This window comes from Physeter macrocephalus, chromosome 20 (genome assembly GCF_002837175.3).
Source record: "Physeter macrocephalus isolate SW-GA chromosome 20, ASM283717v5, whole genome shotgun sequence".
Lineage (NCBI taxonomy): Eukaryota > Metazoa > Chordata > Mammalia > Artiodactyla > Physeteridae > Physeter > Physeter macrocephalus.
The window spans coordinates 50,677,098-50,695,885 of record NC_041233.1 but is presented as its reverse complement, the minus strand read 5'-3'; the positions used below and the strand labels follow the sequence as shown (position 1 = coordinate 50,695,885).

The 18,788-nt window shown below is 37.2% G+C and overlaps 1 protein-coding gene across 4 annotated transcripts in view; it reads left to right on the top strand.

The window, feature by feature from the left end:
- IDE (insulin degrading enzyme) overlaps positions 1-18,788 on the top strand; it is a 116,466-nt gene that overhangs the window by 58,603 nt on the left and 39,075 nt on the right. For 3 of the 4 annotated variants that reach the window (XM_024121182.3, XM_007108705.4, XM_028482100.2), the window contains exons 5-10: positions 10,286-10,408; positions 15,465-15,577; positions 16,142-16,304; positions 16,986-17,078; positions 17,515-17,606; positions 18,425-18,505. In XM_024121182.3, the coding sequence (XP_023976950.1) occupies positions 10,286-10,408; positions 15,465-15,577; positions 16,142-16,304; positions 16,986-17,078; positions 17,515-17,606; positions 18,425-18,505 (665 nt within the window). The remainder of the gene's footprint in view (positions 1-10,285; positions 10,409-15,464; positions 15,578-16,141; positions 16,305-16,985; positions 17,079-17,514; positions 17,607-18,424; positions 18,506-18,788) is intronic. The other variant, XM_028482098.2, reaches the window with a different exon arrangement.

Genomic DNA, 18,788 nt, shown 5'->3' with positions numbered 1-18,788 from the left:
AAAAAAAAAAAGAATCCGCCTGCCAATGCAGGGGACATAGGTTCGAGCCCTCATCCAGGAGCATCCCACATGCCGTGGAGCAACTAAGCCCATGTGCCACAACTACCGAGCCTGCACTCTAGAGTCCACGAGCCACAGCTATTGAGCCTGCGCTCTACAACCCACGTGCCACAACAACTGAAGCCTGCGCACCTAGAGCCCGTGCTCCACAACAAGAGAAGCCACTGCAATGAGAAGCCTGCACACCACAATGAAGAGTAGCCCCCACTCGCCACAACTAGAGAAAAGCCCACACACAGCAACAAAGACCCAATGCAGCCAAACATAAATAAATAAAATAAATTTTAAAAAAAAAAAGCTTGAGGAAACAGGAAGATAAACCATGTCCATAAATGGGTAAACTCAACGTGACATAGTTATTTCACCCCTAATTTATCTAAATTCAGTGTAGTGCCATTTGAAAGCCCTAGAAGTTTTTATTTTATAATCTTATAATCTGATTATAAAATTAATAAGAAAGTAAAGGGCCAAGAATAGCTAAGATAATTTTGAAGAACAACAAAGAAGGCACTACTTCTACCAGATATCAAAATTTTAGTTGTCACAGTAGTGGAACTGGTGCAAGGATACCTGAAGGTAACAGTAGAATAGATTATAGACCCTAGAAGCATATCCACAAGGGTATGGAGACTTGACATAAGACAGAGGTACATTACAAATGAGTAAGTAAAGGATGGACCTTTCAATAACTGGTGCAGGGGCAATTACTTATCTATGTAGAAGTAAGTAAAATTAGATCTCATCTCACACCATGCACAAAAATAAATTCCAGGTTGATTGGACCTAATTATAGAAAGAAAACTATACAACTTTTAGAAGAAAATATACGAGAATTTTTAAAAGTCTTAAGATAGGAAAAGCGTTCTCAAGCACACGTAGCACAAACCATATTTTTAGAGGTAAAGATAAACCATAGATTTAAAGATAAATTTGACTTCATTAAAACTTAACATTTCTGTTCAATAGAAACACAAAAACAAGACAAGCACATACCCAGTGAAGATATTTGCAAAGCATATAGCAGATAAGAACTTCTATAAGTAAATAAGTAAAAGATAAAACAGCTCACTAGAGAAATAGGCAAAGGCTGTTCTGAGTCATTTACTTTGTTTGAAAGTCATTTTTGTAGATATTATGTGCTAACTCTGTTCTCCGCACACGCGTCTCATTGACTCCACGTGTGATCCTCCTAGCCTCAGACTTCAGCCAGGAATCCCACCTCCTACTAGCATATTCCTACGTGATGTAAAGTTTTGTCCTCTGAAGGTGGGCTGTGCTGAGGTTGAATCTTTGCTGTACCGCTGAATGGCTGAGAGAGACTCTGGGCCAGTTTCTTAACTTCTGTAAGCCTCAGTTTCCTCCCATGTCAGGTTGGTGTGAGGATTAAAAGAGGTTGTGTGTGTGAAGTGGTTAGCCTGAAGTCTGGCCATAAAGGTGCTCAGTAAATGATAGTAGCCTCCGTAATAACAATATAATAGAGGATCAGAAGCTGTGAAAGACAGCAAAACTTTGAAAAGGTCTTTGCCATGAAGTCTTGAGGGGCAGCCAGGGCTGCTTGAAGAGTCAGTGGGTTTGGTGAACTGACTGTTGGGCAGTGTTATTAGAGAAGTGTTGTTCTCCTGCTCTCTTTTTAGACTGAACCAGTGGTTGGTGACCACGTTCCCTTTGCCGCTTCATTTATCACTCACATATGCCTTTAGTTTTAGTTCCATAGTTCCTGATAAATTATATGTCTTTTCTCTGCCCTGTTGCCTTAAAAAAATTTTTTTCTCTGCGTCTCCATGGAATAAAAGCAGAAGCACTTGAATTTTTAAAAGTAGTTTGGAACAGGAAAGGGAAAACTTAGTTCTGGTTATTCTTTGGTGATCTGTTTCTCTAATCATAACCCCACAGACACTGTGGGAGCAACTGGGTTTAGTCAGCTGAGAAGGAAATAAAAGAAGGAAGTCAGGATGTGGGTGAGGGAAACAAAACAGGCCCTCCTTGACAGAATAAAAGGCAAAGTGGGAGAGTGCCTGGAAATAGAGGGTGGAGCTGTATTTAGATATGGGTGATGTTTTTCTTTCTTAATTATGTGACAGTTATGTTTTGTAGCACGTGCCACAGGATCATAAGAATCTGAATAGGGTGTTATAAGTGCGCTCAGATGATCTCTCTCTCTCAGTTGACAAGTAATTTTTAAAGGTCCTCTACATGTAAAGTGCATTAGAAAATGCAAAGAAGTACAATCAATGGCTTTGCACTCAAGATGTTTCTGGTTTAGTCGGAGAGGCAAGTCAAACCCAGGATTTCACTGGAGTATAATCTCAGATTTGATTTTCCAGGATCATAATCTCTTCTCTCTTTTTTCCTCCTTGCTAATTTTTACTGAGTGCTCTACTAAGCACTTTGCCTGGATTATTTAACTCAGTTCTCACAATATCCCCAGTAGGTATGTGCTCTTATTATTTCTGTCTTATAGATGAGTGAACTAAGACTTCAGAGAAGGTAATTAAATTGCTTAGGGTCACTCAGCTTTTTGAATGCTGGAGCCAGGTCTGGTGCTTTTAACTACTGTTCTACCTGCTTTAAGGTTTGCCTAAAATTAAATTCTCCAGGATCTCAGAGGAGATGCAAATTGAATTTTCCTGAAGATTGGGTAGGATTTTCTTAAGTAGAGGAAGAGCCACTCAAGAAGAAAAGGAACAATATTTATTGTATGAGTATTAAGTGCCACACACTGGGTAGGTGTTTTACCTAATATGATTTCACTTAACTTTAACCACAATACTGAAATTTTCATCATCCCATTTGACAGATGCCAAAACTAATACTGACAGAATAATTAGACCAAAGTTTCATAGCCTTGTGGGGAATACAGGGAGGAGGGAGAGAGGGAGGGTGGTAGCAAAAGTGTCTGTGTAGGTTATGGGATTCAATATCAAATCAGTCTGAACTCTTAAGCCTGTGTTCTTTGTGATAATGTTAGGTTGACCCCCAAAACCATGACAAGAAGCAAAGACCAAGGAGTGAGCCCTTGGCTGTTATTGGCCATAATAATGGATGCTTTTGTAGGAAGGAGTAGGAAAATGGATTAGGACCAAAAAAAATATTGCGAAATATGAACCAGAAGGTAGTTGAACATTTCTTGGCCCTGGGATGATGATAATGACACACAAAATTAGATCCCAATAAAAGTTAATCCTTTACTTTTTTCTCCCTTTCCTCCCTCCATGCCTTCCTCTTCTTAACTGAAGAATTTAAAATGTACGAAAGTAGACAAAATACTATAATGAACCCTGTGTATACATCACTTTGCCCCTGGCCAGTCCTGTCTGATCTGCATTCCCAGTCACCCCCTCATATTATTTTGAAAAGATCCCAGACATCATATCATTTCACTCACATATATTTCAATATATGTCTCTAAAGATAATGACTTTTAAAAAACATGGTAAAAGTACCACTATCATCAATATCATCAACTATGTAGGTAGTGTTCAAATTTCTAGTTGTCTCATAAAAGTCATAATTTTTAAAGGTTTATATGAATAAAGATCCACTTAAGTGTCAAATGTTAGTGATTAATGTGTCTTTTAAATTTTTAGTCTACAGCTTCATTCTTCATCTCTCTCCTCTGCTCCCTCCCTTTGACCCTCTGGAATTTATTTATTGAAGAATCAGGATATTTATTGTGTAGAACTTTTCACAGCCTAGCTTTTGCTGATTGCATTCCCAACAGTGTAGCTTAACATATTCCTCTGTCTTCTGTATTTCCACAAATTGGCAGTTGGATATAGAGGCTTGATCAGATTCATGTTTGTCTTTTTTGGGGGAGGGCTTCATAGGTGGTGATATAGTCTTTCATCAGGAGCATATAATGTCTAGTTTCCTGTTTATGATGTTGCAACCATCCTCGATGCATCATCTCTCTAATTCTGATTCTATTGCTTTTTCTCATATTGATTTGCTTGAATACTACTATAAAAAGAAAATCTCTTTTTCTACTTTTGCCTACCCAGTGGTACAATTATTATAGGAAAGGCAAGACAAATGTTTGATTCATTCCCTTTGTTTACCAATTTTCAAAATATTGAGTTGGTTCCCTAGCATCCTTGAATGATGACTAATTTGTTTTTTTAGTATCATGATAAACTCATAGATATAAAAATATTTGATATGTTTCAGCCCGCTTAGTCATTTATTATTCTCCAAATTTTCCCCTGGCTTTTGTTAGTATCTTTTTTTTTTTTTCCTTGCTAGGAAATGTGTCTATGGAAAATTAGAAATTTACTGCAAACTACAAGTGTACAGGTGCTTTATTATGGCATTTAAGAGGCTTTCACTTCAAGTCCCCTTTTCTTTTGTAACTCACATCTTGTACTTACATGTACTTACCCAGCTGCAGGAGAATTGTCGTTTTTAATTTTTTAGGAAAATTTATGTATCTCCAAAGGCTTTGGTCTCTTCCAGGATTTTTAGAAGATTGCTATAGCAAGAAGAAAGAGCTTAAAAAGAAAAAAGAGGTTATAATAATTCCAAGTAACTAACTGTAGATATATTAACCTAACCTTCAGAATCTCGGGTTTTCAGAGAACAATTAAGAGTTTCATGGTTATAACTATCAAATGACTTTTCCCTGAGAACCTTATGAGACATACAGTTGGAGCCAGCTTTGATTTCTAAAACACATTTCTAAAACTTCAAACTCAGTCCTTTCCACAGAGTATAAGAAATATTTGGCTGGCTTTAGAATTTTCCCGGAAAATACATTCTATTTACTTGAAAATCAGCACTCATATACATTAGTACTGAGTTTGTAAGCTTTTTTTAAAATAGAATTTATAGTTCTTATGATGAAAATATAAAATAAAATTTCCTGAGCTTACAATTTACAAAACCGTCTTCATATCCGTTATCACTTTCCGTAAACTTCACAGCAACCCAAGTTCCTATTAAGTAATTATTGTCTGACAGATGCTATGCTGAGCCTTAACACAGATTATTCATTTAATCCTCATTGAAATCCTGTGAGGTTGGTTCTCTTATTATTCTTATTTACCAAAAAAGAAACTGGGGCTTAGAGAAGTTAAGAAACTTATCTCACAGCTCGTAAACGAAGGAGTCAGGGATTGACCCTTGCTTTTAACAATTGGGCATGTACCCATATTACCCCCATTTTACAGATAAAATAAATGACGCCTTGGAGATATTTGTAGACTTTTCCAAGGTTGCTTAATTAGTCGATGATGGAGTCAGGATGGGAAACCCTGAATTTCCCAACTGCCAAGCCAGTGCTCTCTCTTGGCAGGCCCAGAGCGGAAGGTCCCAGTGGGTCAGAAACCCTGACATCCTCAAGCCTCTGCTGGAGCTCACTCTTACGGTGAGAGAGCCAGAAAGGTAGGATTCAAGATTTTTGTAGCAGCATTTTAATTTGATATAAATGACCCGGCTGAATTAGTGTTAAATGAGGATAGCGTATGTCTAGAGACTGAACTGGTATCTGTTATCCCAGCCATGTTCACGTTGTTCTCCACATATGGATTCTTAGGTAGAGGAAAGTCATCTGGACCATTTACTGAGCTTTCTTCCCTGCTTTGGTGGAACGGTTTCTGTGCTGTACTCAGAAGCCAGGAATCCCTCCTCCAATTCAAATCGTAACAGAAGTAGATACTGTTTATTGCCTATTTTCTGCTGTACGTCAAGTATTATATTAAATTCTGTAACATTTTTACAGATTTATTTTTTGTCATAAAAGAGATCAGTATAAAAGCATTTGCCAGATCATTCTTTACACACTACTTAAAGAAACAGAACATTACTAATACAGTTTGAACATCTGTTGTAAACTTCTCCAATGCATTTTTCTCCCTGCTCCCGAGAGGTAACCACTCTCTTAAGTTTGGTGATTGTCACTGCCATGCTTTTTTTTTTATAAAACATTGCTAAGTCATGCATTTATTTCTAAGCAATATGTTGTATAGTTTTTTTAGTTTTATAAAAATGGTATTTTATTGTGAGTAATCTCTACCACTTGTATTTTTTCATTCAGTGGTATATTTGTAAGGATTATCCATATTAGAGACTGTGCCTCTGATAAGTTTTTTTAATATATTAATTAATTAATTTATGGCTGCGTTGGGTCTTCGTTGCTGCACGCAGGCTTTCTTTAGTTGCGTCGAGTGGAGGCTACTCTTCGTTGTGGTGTGTGGGCTTCTCGCTGCGGTGTCTTCTCTTGCGGAGCACAGGCTCCAGGCACGTGGGCTTCAGTAGTTGTGGCACGCGGGCTCAGTAGTTGTGGCGCGCAGGCTCAGTAGTTGTGGCTCACGGGCTTAGTTGCTCCGTGGCATGTGGGGTCTTCCCGGACCAGGGCTCAAACCCCTGTCCCCTGCATTGGCAGGCGGATTCTTAACCACTGCGCCACCAGGGAAGCCCCCTCTGATAAGTTTTTTATTTTTATTTTTTGCTGCTATCTGAAAAATTTATTGAATGCATGTACTATTTATCCATTTTCCTGTTGATGAAACATCGCTGCTATAAGCGTTCTTATACAAGTTTCCTTGTACACAGTTCTCTAGGGTTCTAGGAGTGGAATTCTGGGAGTGGAATTACTGTATATTAGGATATGTACATCTTTTAGATTACACAGATATTGCCAAGTTGTTTCCTATAGTGGTTGATCCAGTTTGCACTCCCTCATGCAGTGTCTGAGTTCTCATTTCACCATCACCACAACACTTGGTGTCATCAGACTTTCTGTTCTATTTATTGGTTGTTAAATATTAGTCTTATGCTTTTTTACATCCTTTTTCTTTTTTTAATTTGGTGTTATATAAGTCTGCCAATGTCAGGACAGCAGATTGAGCTTAAGAGAAGTAGGGTGACTTCAAGGTCATGCAGCCAGAAGACATTTGACCCTGGATTTGATGATAGCTCTGCCAACACCAAAGCCAGTACTTGTTCCTCTGTACCTCCCTACCTGGGGATGATGGCACTGATAGTAACAGAGTCTACTCAGTAATTTAAGGACTAATTATGGAATTCTGTGCATTATGTCCTGCTTTTCCTTCCATTTCCTCAACTAACTTTCTTGAGAACTTCCACTATAGCTAGCCTTCTTGTTTTTAAAAACTTTTTAAAAAAATTGTTATAAAGGGGCTAATAAACTTAATAAGAAGCCTGACTCTTTGGCCCATTTTTACTTAATATTCATGTTTTTCTGTCAGTGTATTAAGAGCTGACTATCCTGACCCCAAGAGAGTAATAGTGGAGAACTTTTTCCTCTTTCTGATTCAGGAGCTTCTAAGGATACAGGACTGCCATTCTGGGCTGTGTTCCCAAACAGACCACAGTTTCCTTGTGTCATCATATATTAGAAAGCCTAAAAGCATCTAGGTAGCAAATAAATGAATATGTAGATTCACAGAATGGTATCTATTTGTGGCTAAAAGCCACTTTTCAGAACAAACGTGATTGGGACTCTGTTTAGAAGTTTGGCCAGAGATACAGAATCACTAGATTTTTGTACCTTAGGTAGGTCAGGTTGCTGTTGACAGAGTGGCTCCTTTGGCTCATTTTTCTTTTAACTTTTTGTTGAAATATAATACATATACTGAAAAGTGTGTGTGGCTCTGATAAATTGTTGTTGTTGTTGTTGTTTTTACTTTGCTGCTATTTGAAGAATCAGTTGAATGAATATACTGCTAATATTTATGTACAACTCACTGAATTTTCAAAACCTCAGTACACCATGGACCCAGCACCCAGTCAAGAAACAGATTACCAGCACCTCTTTGTGCCCCTTTGTAGTCACTATCCACCCACCAAAGGATAACCTCTGTTCTGACTTTTCATGACTCACATCTTAGTTTAGCCTGTTTTTATGCTTTATATAAATGAAATGATGCAGTGTATACTCTTCTGTGTCTGTCTGGCTTCTCTTGTTCAACCTTAAAGTTGTGAAATTCCTCCATGCTGTTGCATGTGGATGCAACAGTGGATTCTTCGTTTTTTTTGTGGTATACTATTCTGTTGTGGTCCTCTGGATCTTTTTACTCTAGCATTGTCAGTATTTGGCCAGTGATACATGTCTTAGTGTATTTGGGGTATGTTCTTGCTTTATCTCTGTGTTTTTAAATGAATCAAAAGATAAAGGGTAAGGATTAGAATGGTGAGATATTCAGGTACATTAAAATCAAAGCAGAATGAGCTAGAACTAGTCAAACTGAAAGAATTTTAAGTTCTAGATGGAGGCCATGATCTTCGTTTTTGTTTACTTTGATTTGAGATTTTTTTTTTAACCAGAATATTGACCAGATTGTGAATAGGCATATCACACTTAGACTGAAAATCTGATTTCTATCTAACACTATCACATTTATAGTCTGTTGAAGTAAAACGTAATTTCTCCAAACTTGGGTGTTCCAGTGTGTGGATCTTGATGCACATATTGTAGGACTCTGAGCTTGGCAGTATAAATGAGTAAGGAAGCTCTAAGGACTAGTCTCTCTGGAACTGAGGCTTTTATAACCTTCGTTTAGTAGAAAAGGGAGGTACCATCAATACTCAAGCTTTACCTTAATATGAGAGAACTTCAAACCATTACCCAGCAAAAACCTTTTTTTTTTTCTTTTCCTTTTTTTTTTCTGAGGAGTTAGGACCCTGGATACTTTTTAGATCACCTGGATTCCTCGGGTAGAATGAGGGGGTATTTTAGGACCCCTAGCAGAGCAGATCTGGAGTTGAACTGGATCTTTAGTGAAACTGAGAGGACTGATAAAGAACCTGGAGACTTGATTAGCAGGCTATGCTAGTGAATAGGAGTACATTTGATGGCTTTCTGACTAGAGAAAGGTTAATGAGTACTTGCTGGACTGTTTCTTGCACACTCCACTAGATCTGTTAATTGAAGCATTCTGGGGCATGAATCTTGGCTCAGAATCTTTAGCTCTACGGCTATAGACTGGGTCTGAGAACGCCATCTGGTGGCTCTCTCTAGATACCCAGTTTAGTGAAGGGGTCTCTCCCAATGCCAGTTCATCAGCCATTATAATAACCCAAGGGGAAAGAACGCATCAAGAACATGTTCTGCCATAGTTTCATCTATGCAGGTGAAAAAGAGTAGCCCACTTAATAGTATAAGCAGGAACAATAATAAAAGTTATTATACTAGATCTTAGGGTGTTTCTAGTCAAGATGCCATTTTTAGAGAGATACCAATCATTGAAATTCCACCTCCCAGCCTTTAAATGGCAAGATCTTTATTAGAAATGTACTACTTAGAGAGTTTGACTATTTGCTTTTGACATGCTTTTTTTTTTTTTTTTTTTTTTTTTTTTTTTTTTTAAACCAACCATCATACTTTTTTCATCAGAACTGTGCTGGATGAGAGAGGGCTCTAGTCTATCAACAGAAATATGTAATAGAAATCAAACCTTTACTCTTTTTTTTTTTTTGTCGTACGGGGGCCTCTCACTGCTATGGCCCCTCCCGTCGTGGAGCACAGGCTTCGGACGCGCAGGCTCAGCGGCCATGGCTCACGGGCCCAGCCGCTCCGCGGCATGTGGGATCCTCCCGGACTGGGGCACGAACCCGTGTCCCCTGCATCGGCAGGCGGATTCTCAACCACTGTGCCACCAGGGAAGCCCGCTTGACATGCATATTTTATCCTAATTGAATTAGTTATTAAATTTCATAAGAGATCTCATAGTGGTACACTATGTACATCGCTTGAGACTTACAAAAATAGCATTGCATCCTATTTGTACCGGTGTAGATCAAATTCATGAGAATTCACATCACAAATTTAATGCTTCAGCCAAGAATAGTACATTTCTTTCCACCAGTAACTTGGCAAGTTCCAAAAAGATCCCTCAGTGACTATGTTCAATTAATTACGGAGCACCTAGGGAACTGGAAGTAAGTGTGAATGGAGGCCGTGTGGATCTCATTTTGTCTTTTAAGTGCTCATAATACCTACTATCTCTTAGGAATTTTAAGAAGTATAATTTTTATAAGGCACTTTAAGCTCTTGAGGGAAAACTCTCTATAGATTAAAATGTTACTAGTTTGTACTATACTATCCTGTTTATCCAGGTTATGGTCAAACATATTTGACTAATCATTATATGTGTTTGTTTGGACTCTATTTTTTAAGTTTACCTTAATAGCAATGTCAGTAATAATTACAAGACTTTAAAATTCGCATATTTTGCTTTTTCTTAGAAATGTTTTTCCTTCCTTTCAGGTAACAAATATACTCTAGAGACTAGACCAAACCAAGAAGGCATTGATGTAAGACAGGAGCTACTGAAATTCCATTCCACTTATTATTCATCCAACTTAATGGCTATTTGTGTTTTAGGTCGAGGTAAGAATCCTTATAATTTTTTCATAGTGTTGGATAATCTTAGTTTTCCACTTTGGCTTTTTCAAAGTATTGGAAGAAGGATATAAGACACTTCCTTTTATCTGTTCAGAGGCTTTTGAAAATGATCTTGTTGAAGAATATGTGGAGGGGAATTTTGTTTTTAACTCACTGTTCTAAAAAGAAGCTTAGGTGATTTTAAATGGAGACCTGAAGAAAATATAAATTAATAGCAAGGAAAGGAAGTATAAAATTCAAAATTGAGAGATTTGACCTTATAAAATTCAAAAAAACTAAAAAAAAATTAAAAGACAGATGATTATAAACTAGGAAAACTATTAGAAAGCAACAGTTTGATATTGTTTCCCTATTAAATTACCATAATTTTGGTTTGGGTTTTGTTTTAACTAATACCCATTATGAGGAGAGGTGCTCTTTTGTATTTGTGGTGTATACAATTTATGCAATTCCTCCACACTTTCTGGAGGACAGTTTAACAAGATGCATCGCCCTAAAAAGTAACATTTTTACTTTTTTTTTTTTTTTTTTTTTGTGGTACGCGGGCCTCTCACTGCTGTGGCCTCTCCCGTAGCGGGGCACAGGCTCCGGATGTGCAGGCTCAGCGGCCATGGCTCACAGGCCCAGCCACTCCACGGCATGTGGGATCTTCCCGGACCGGGGCACGAACCCGTGTCCCCTGCATCGGCAGGCGGACCCTCAACCACTGTGCCACCAGGGAAGCCGCATTTTTACTTTTAGAAGTGCAATCTAAGGAAATAATCAAGAGTTGTTCAAACAGGTGATGTACGAGGATGTTTCAGTATAGTATTTATTAGTGAAAAGTTAGATGCAAGCTAAATGCTCATTAACAGAAGATTGGTTAAACAGGAATGTTGTAGGTGTATAATAGAGCATCTTATAGAAAATAATATCCCTCCTCCCACTTCCTCTCCTCTCACCTGCTTTATTTTTCTTTAAAACATTTATCACCACCTTAAATATTAAATATTCTTTATTGTTGTCTGCTGTACCAGAATGTAAGTTACTTGAGAACAGTAACTGTTTTGTTCACTGCTTTGTCTGGGTTAGTGCTTGACACATCATAAGTACTCGGTAAGTAAATATTGAATGGATAAATAGTTTCATAACAGTGTTTTCATAACTTGGGAAAAGATTCTTATTGTATTAAATAGAAAACAAAAGCACTCTGTAAAAGCACTGTGTGCTATCTGATCCCATTTGGGGATTTCTAAAAAATTCTAATAGACATAAATGGGAGACATAAGACAAAGTAGAAAAATATACCAGAAATTTAATAATGTGGTATAGTAGTTAAGAACTCATGCTCTAGAGTCTGAGAGCTTGGGTTTGAACTCCTAATACACCACCTACTCAGTATATAGTGGCTATGAGCTAACAAAGTTACTTCAGTTCTCTGCACTTCAGTTTTTGCATTTGTAGAATGGAGGTGGTACCTCATACCTGTTGTGAGGTTTAATAGAGATAATGCAGAAAAAGTGCATAGTGCCTGGCAACACAGTAAATGCTCCATAAATGGTAGCTACTTTCAGCATTCCATAATCATGAGCTTATGGGCAACTTTTGTTTTCTTCTTTTGTTTTTGGTTTTGTTGTTTTGCTTTTGTTTTTCAGAGTATTCTGCTATTGACAAATGTTACTTTTGTGGGTAGAAAATAAACAACTATATATATTTTAACTTGGTAATAGGAACAAGGATATAAAGTGGGTCCAAGGAGTAAGGCTAATAAAAAGTGTATGTTATAATCCTGTGTGCTTTCTAAAGGTAGGTAGATCTAAAGAGTGTTAAAAAATATCCCTTGGTATTTAGAGCCTAGTCCTGGGAGTAGGTTTCTAAGCTGTATTTTTGTCCATGTCATCTTGAGATAAAACACATGATTTCAATAAGCACTTATTAGGCAAGTAATAATGACAACAGATGACACATACATAAGCCCTGCCCTCAGTGTTCTTGGTTTAGTGGAAATGACAGAATAAGCATCTGAAAGAGACAAAGAGTTTTTTGTTCCAGTTCCCTCTCCCAGTGTGACTGACCTCCTGTGCTCAGCTCAGTGGATTTGATGACATGTCTGGGAGAAGTGTCCTTACAGTACAGTGGTGTGTGGAGGAAACAGGATCTCTTAAAGGATTAATAGATAATCCACTCCTTCTTCTAGGAGGAGGGGAGAGGAAGAGTAACCATGTGGAAGGATCTCTGTCAGAAAGGGACAAAAAAGTTTTTCTCTCTTCTCCCACGGAGTCCTCCCTCTAGTTGTGGCAGCACCAATTACCTGGACCCTTGACAAATAGGTAACTGTCAAGTAGAGACCCTAGGATTGCCAAGTCCTGGTAATGTAAAGATGAATGGGACTCAGTTACCTGGTCTCTGGTAGCTCACAGTGAAGACAGATGGTGCATTATTGTACAGCTGCCTTACCTTTAAAAAGCTACATGGTGAATTTAGCTTCTAAAAGGAAAGGCATACCCTAGTAGAACCTTGCTCTAAAGGGCCTCGCTGTCATCAGCACTTCAGGTTGACAAATCATTGTTGACTGCCCATCTTGTTTCCAGTTACGTGTCCCATCTGTGTGTCTCTTTTTGTCTTTATGTCAGATGTCTCCGACATCTCTTGCTCCAAATACACCCGATTCATTCCCGAGTTCACTTGTCATATAAAAACAGCCACAGGTTGGCCTTTTATTTGGCTCTGGACGTTTTAGGGTCCTTCATACATGTCAAAAAAATTAAAGTAAAAATACATATGTTTTATAAATAAAGTGCACATGCCCACATTCATAGGCCTAAAAGAGAACTTCATACTAGCTATAGGCAATTCTCATATAGTGATTAAGTGCTTTTTAGAGAGTTCATGGAAAAGTTCAAAATGGGTCCTACAATATCAAGGGAAATTTCTTATTCGATTCAAATGCTTCCTGACAGTAACAAGTAATGAATGTTTATACCATTTATAAATAACCTATTTTTGAGGAAGCAGAATCAAGGTGAGTGGTTATCTTGTTTATAAAAAGATAACCTTTTCCACTTTTTTCTTTCTAGAATAATAGTAATATGTGTGCACAGAAAAAAATTTACCCCATACAGAAGGATATAAAATGGAAATCATGTTCTTCTTTATCCTACCTTATGACCACTGTGCCCTCTCCTCAAAAATAGTCACTTTATATCATTTTTTGTTATACTTCCAAAAGCAGAATTTTGTTAATATACTTGGATTTATGTGTGTCTGTTTAAAAATTAAATGAGATTATACTACATGGCACTGAAGTCTGTGGTTTTCACTTAATAGAGCTTGGAGATATTTTCATATCAGCACATACAGACCTCTCCCTCATTAATGGCTACATAATATTCCAATATACAGACTTTTCATAACATGCACACATTGATAGATGTTTAGGTCATTTCCAGTTTTTATTTTTGTTATAAATGGTGTTGCAGTGAACATCTCATACTTTTGCAAATACAACTGTCTATTAAAAATATAGATAGATGATAACATAGAAGAACTTCACATAAGTGGCTATATAATCTTATCAACCATTACAAATCTTTGCATGAGTTTGACACAGTATGGTACAGAATCATGTAGTGTTAGACCTTGAAGAGACTTGTGATCATCCTACCCAGCTTTCATGGTTTTTTTTTTTTATTTTTAATTTTATTTATTTATTTTTGCTGTGTTGTGTCTTCGTTTCTGTGCGAGGGCTTTCTCTAGTTGTGGCAAGCGGGGGCCACTCTTCATCGCGGTGCGCGGGCCTCTCACTATCGCCGTCTCTCTTGTTGCGGAGCACAGGCTCCAGATGCGCAGGCTCAGTAGTTGTGGCTCACGGGCCTAGTTGCTCCGCGGCATGTGGGATCTTCCCAGACCAGGGCTCGAACCCGTGTTCCCTGCATTAGCAGGCAGACTCTCAACCACTGCGCCACCAGGGAAACCCCCAGCTTTCATGTTTTATAGAACCTGGAGTGGTTAAACAGTTTGTCCAAATAGTCTCTTGACATAATTGGTTGGTGAAGTTGGGGTTAGAATTGAACACCCAGGATTCTTCTCACCATTTTATACTATTCCCCCACAAAATCAATTACTTAAAAACTCTAATATTTTACTTTTTGCCATGGGTTTAGACTGTGTCTATTTATAAAGTTAATGTTATAATCTGTCAGCTAGTGGTTTCGTATGTGCCTTTTAGGAATCATAGATAAAATAGTCAGTTTCCAAATGCCACTCATTATTCTATTATTGTTTCCAATATTTGTTTGAAATTTATTGCAAGATAATATTTGTAAAACAGTTTTTTAAAGTATAAAGAGGCAGATATGTGTGAGGTATAGTCAATATCAATACTGCATAGCTTCAGAAGTTATATAGGCACTGGTGGGATTTTACTGAATGCTTCAACTTTATCAGATGGAGTTTTAAAAAAATTCCTAGGTTTTCCTTTTAATAGTCCTGAGATTTTTTTCAGGCGATCGTAAGGTGTTTTCTTCCCCGCCCCACAGCTTTATTGAGATATAATTAAAATATAACATTGTATAAATTTAAGGTATACAGGGACTTCCTGGTGGCGCAGTGGTTAAGAATCCACCTGCCAATGCAGGGGACATGGGTTCGATCCCTGCTCCGGGAAGATCCCACATGCCACGGAGCAGCTAAGCCCATGCGCCACAACTACTGAGCCTGCGCTCTAGAGCCTGCAAGCCACAACTACTGAGCCCATGTGCCACAACTGCTGAAGCCTGAACACCTAGAGCCCATGCTCCGCAACAAAGAGAAGCCACCGCAATGAGAGGCCCACGCACTGCAATGAAGAGTAGCCCCTGCTCGCCTCAAGTAGAGAAAGCCCATGCACAGTAATGAAGACCCAGTGTAGCCAAAAATAAATAAATTTATTAAAAAAGAAAAAACTTAAGGTGTACAACATAGTGATTTTATATATGTGTATATAATCCTAAGATTTTTAAATACTACCCATCATGTGTTATGATTAGTTTAAGTTCTGTTTCCATTGTCTGTTTTCTTGTAGAATCTTTAGATGACTTGACTGATCTGGTGGTGAAGTTATTTTCTGAAGTGGAGAACAAAAATGTCCCATTGCCAGAATTTCCTGAACATCCTTTCCAAGAAGAACATCTTAAAGTAAGTGCATGTATTTCTAGTATTTTTTTCTTTTTTAAATTTATGGATATAATATATGCCTGGTTTACCAAAGAGTACATGAACATTTTTGGAGGTTCCATTATTTATATAGTTTTAATATTTGGTTTATATTGAAATCAAATCAAATCAATTTCACATTTATTAGGGACGTGTATCACCAAAAAAATAACAATATGTTCTGATCTTTGCATGTTAAAAGTAGTTTTGGTAGCTATAACCTTGGCAGACTGTAGAAGCTGTTATCCAGTGCCAGAAGGCAAGTATCCAAAAGTATTGAGCTGCATGGTCAAGGGGACCAAACATGGCCTGCATACCAACTGTAATGAAATCCCACTAAGAAAGAGCCCAGGTCATTTATTTCTGTGTGGTCAGTATGGTTTTCTCTGGCAGTTGATTCTCTCCTGAATTTGGGATTTTTCCATGAAAATCGGTATTTTTTTTTTTTTTGACAATCACTATTCTTCATAGTTTGTAAGTATTTTATTCGGTAGGAGTTGTACATAGCTAACCTTTTGTGATTTGTTTGTTTTATCTTTTCCCCAGCAACTTTACAAAATAGTACCCATTAAGGACATTAGGAATCTTTACGTGACATTTCCCATACCTGACCTTCAGAAATACTACAAATCAAATCCTGGTCATTATCTTGGTCATCTCATTGGACATGAAGGTCCTGGGAGTCTGTTATCAGAGCTTAAATCAAAGGGTGAGTCTCTTGGACACCACCTTCTGAGGGTAGTACCCCACCTCCACCATATTTTTTTACTTTGATTCTCATTTCTCCTAAATATTTTCCTGTGAAGGAACATTTTCAGATGATACCGTTTAAGGTTGATGAGAGTGAGGTGTTGGTTGTTAGTACGCTTCTGTTTTTTGCTTTGGGGTTTTTGTTTTTGTCTTTTTCCATAATTTGTTTTATCCTTCAGTATTGAGCTGTGACGTTTACGTATTTCAAAAGGTATAGTAGTGCATGTTTTAAATAAGATAGAGGTTAAAAAAAGTAAAAGCTCACATTGGGTATTCTTTACCATCTCTGTGAAATGTGCTGAAATATTTATTTGCCTGCTCTTATCCATCAAACCGAAAGGTGTACTAGGATCAGTCAATAGATTTATATAACACTTAAGCGCAGTCGTCTACTCTTGATTTGGGAAATGATTTGAGGCGTCCCAAGGAAAGCTCCCAAACTAAAAAAATCACTTGAATCTTTTGCAGTGTCTGAACTGCTTTTCAGTGCTTTTCTGAACTGATTTTTTTTCCAGTCTCTTCTGCAAGAGGGCCATTCTGTATGTTCCATTGGGAACATACAGAATGAATTTTTTTTTTAATTCCTTGTCTTAAAAGAAGACACACATGCAATCATGTTGATTTCCTTTGAATGTTACAGGCTGGGTAAATACTCTTGTTGGTGGGCAAAAGGAAGGAGCCCGAGGTTTTATGTTTTTTATCATTAATGTGGACTTGACTGAGGAAGGATTATGTAAGTATTGACCTTTTTGTTTTTGAATGAAAATTGATTTCTTATGATTTACTTTTATTAACTTATGCTGTGGATCTGTTTTTTGCTGTAAAGCTATAAACGCTTTAATTCATACCATTTTATCCATTGTATTTTTCATGTGTAACTTCATTTCATGGATGATTTTCCCTCCTTAAAAACTGATCATTATGTTGCACTTGTTAAATGTATACTTGACTTTTTATTTGCTCTTTTACTACCCCAAAGCCCCTTCAGTCACATATACCAAATCCTGGAGGGCCATGTATGTGGGACCCTAAAACCAGTCTCAGGGAGGTGAGAACTCCATCTCTAAGAGGGACTGCCTTCTACTTACCTGACTTTACCTTAGGAGTGAGCTCATTGCTTTGAAGGATTCGAGGACTGAATGGTTTTTAAGTGTGCCCCTTTTTTCCAGTACATGTTGAAGATATAATTTTGCACATGTTTCAATACATTCAGAAGTTACGTGCAGAAGGACCTCAAGAATGGGTTTTCCAAGAGTGCAAGGTACTTTTGTTTCACCAAAATTTTTCTTAAGGAAATTTTTCAAGAAACAGATATATGTGAATTAATTTAAATATAAGGAAAAGGAAAGAAATCAGATTGCTTTTCTATCGCTCAGAAGAAAGTCAGCAGTTTCTTGAGCTTTTATCTATCAGGGCTTACTCTATTGTCTGCTGGCCTGAAGTTGCATGAGCTGTGTCATTTTCAGATCTCATGATAAAAATTTGTAGCATACTCTCAAAGAAACAGTGAATTGTTATATATACGATTGTGTTCTTAAAAGTTATTTTATTGTCGTATGTATGGAAAAGCCTGGCTTTTTTTTTTTTTTTTGCATAAAACAGAAGGTATTTGTCTTTTAAATGTTGAAAGCCTTCTTTTAAGAGTTTTTAAAAATATCTACTATATAATTAAGGAATATCAAGACTCTGAAATGTATTTTAGGATAAGAGATTACCTCTTTACATAGATAAAAGTTTAAAGGTATAATCTCTGCTTGTGAAACTTATGACAATAACTTCTAATCAGGCTGCAGTTCTCTGAAAGGGTCAGCAAAATCATCATGTATACAACTGTTGGATCTCACAAGCTTCCTCCACAGTTTTCCTAATTCTTTGACTAATGGTTTCAACAAAATCATATTCTGTGTTTGTTATTTTCATTCATGTTCTGTACATTCCTAAATCGAGCATAGCCATTTTTTCAAAAAGTGTGATAGTTCAATATGGAGTAGAAAATCTATAGTGCAAACCAATCCCCCGCCAAAAAGTATTTCTAAGTAATAGGTGACTTATGTCTAATTGATTTAATTTTTCATTTAGGACTTGAATGCTGTTGCTTTTAGGTTTAAAGATAAAGAGAGGCCACGGGGTTATACCTCTAAGATTGCAGGAATATTGCATGTAAGTTTATTGTTCTTTTACTCTATACATTGGCATGTAGAGTATTTCAGTGATCTTGTATAAATAATATTACTTTCATTACTACACAAATGATAAAAATTGAAGGTATAGTCTAAAACTTTAGACTTTGTAGCAACCAGGTAAAATTTGATGTGAAGACATTCTTTAAATCTTAATTTTCATCATCCTAAAAATGATCATCTGTAATATTTTCATTTCATAGATGTTTTGCTTGTTGGCTTTAAATATTTTTCAATTCTACAATGTGTCAGGGGCTACTTAC